Source organism: Cystoisospora suis, assembly GCF_002600585.1.
Source record: "Cystoisospora suis strain Wien I chromosome Unknown contig_13751, whole genome shotgun sequence".
Classification (NCBI taxonomy): Eukaryota; Apicomplexa; class Conoidasida; order Eucoccidiorida; family Sarcocystidae; genus Cystoisospora; species Cystoisospora suis.
Window position 1 is genome coordinate 1 of NW_027166493.1, and position 336 is coordinate 336.

The 336-nt window shown below is 52.1% G+C and overlaps 1 protein-coding gene across 1 annotated transcript; it reads left to right on the forward strand.

Moving 5' to 3' along the window:
* On the forward strand, positions 1-336 carry CSUI_011560 (uncharacterized protein; the record flags this gene model as incomplete). Its single annotated transcript, XM_068071658.1, has 1 exon — positions 1-336. A coding segment is annotated over one exon (336 nt), but the record flags the coding sequence as incomplete, so codon positions are not given.

Consider the following 336-nt stretch of genomic DNA (forward strand, 5'->3'; position numbering starts at 1 on the left):
TCATCTACACCACAGCCATCATCACACAAGTGCTCATGTATCTCTCTGGGGAGGTGGACCGAGCCAGCCAACTGCAGGAGGAGGAGGAGGCCGGGTTGGTCACCATCATCATCCTTCTTCCTCTTCTTACCATCATCATAACCCTCATCACCATCATCGAGGTCTATCTGTTAGTACGCCTTCCTCTAGTCTTCATCACAGTGGGTCTTCGTCTTCATCTTCTATTGCCGCGGGTCGTCTTCTGCTCCCCCGGCCAAGTCGAGCATCTTCTTCTATTGACAGTGTAAGCATCGGGCCTTCCTGGGCAAAGCACAGCCATCATCATCACCATCATCA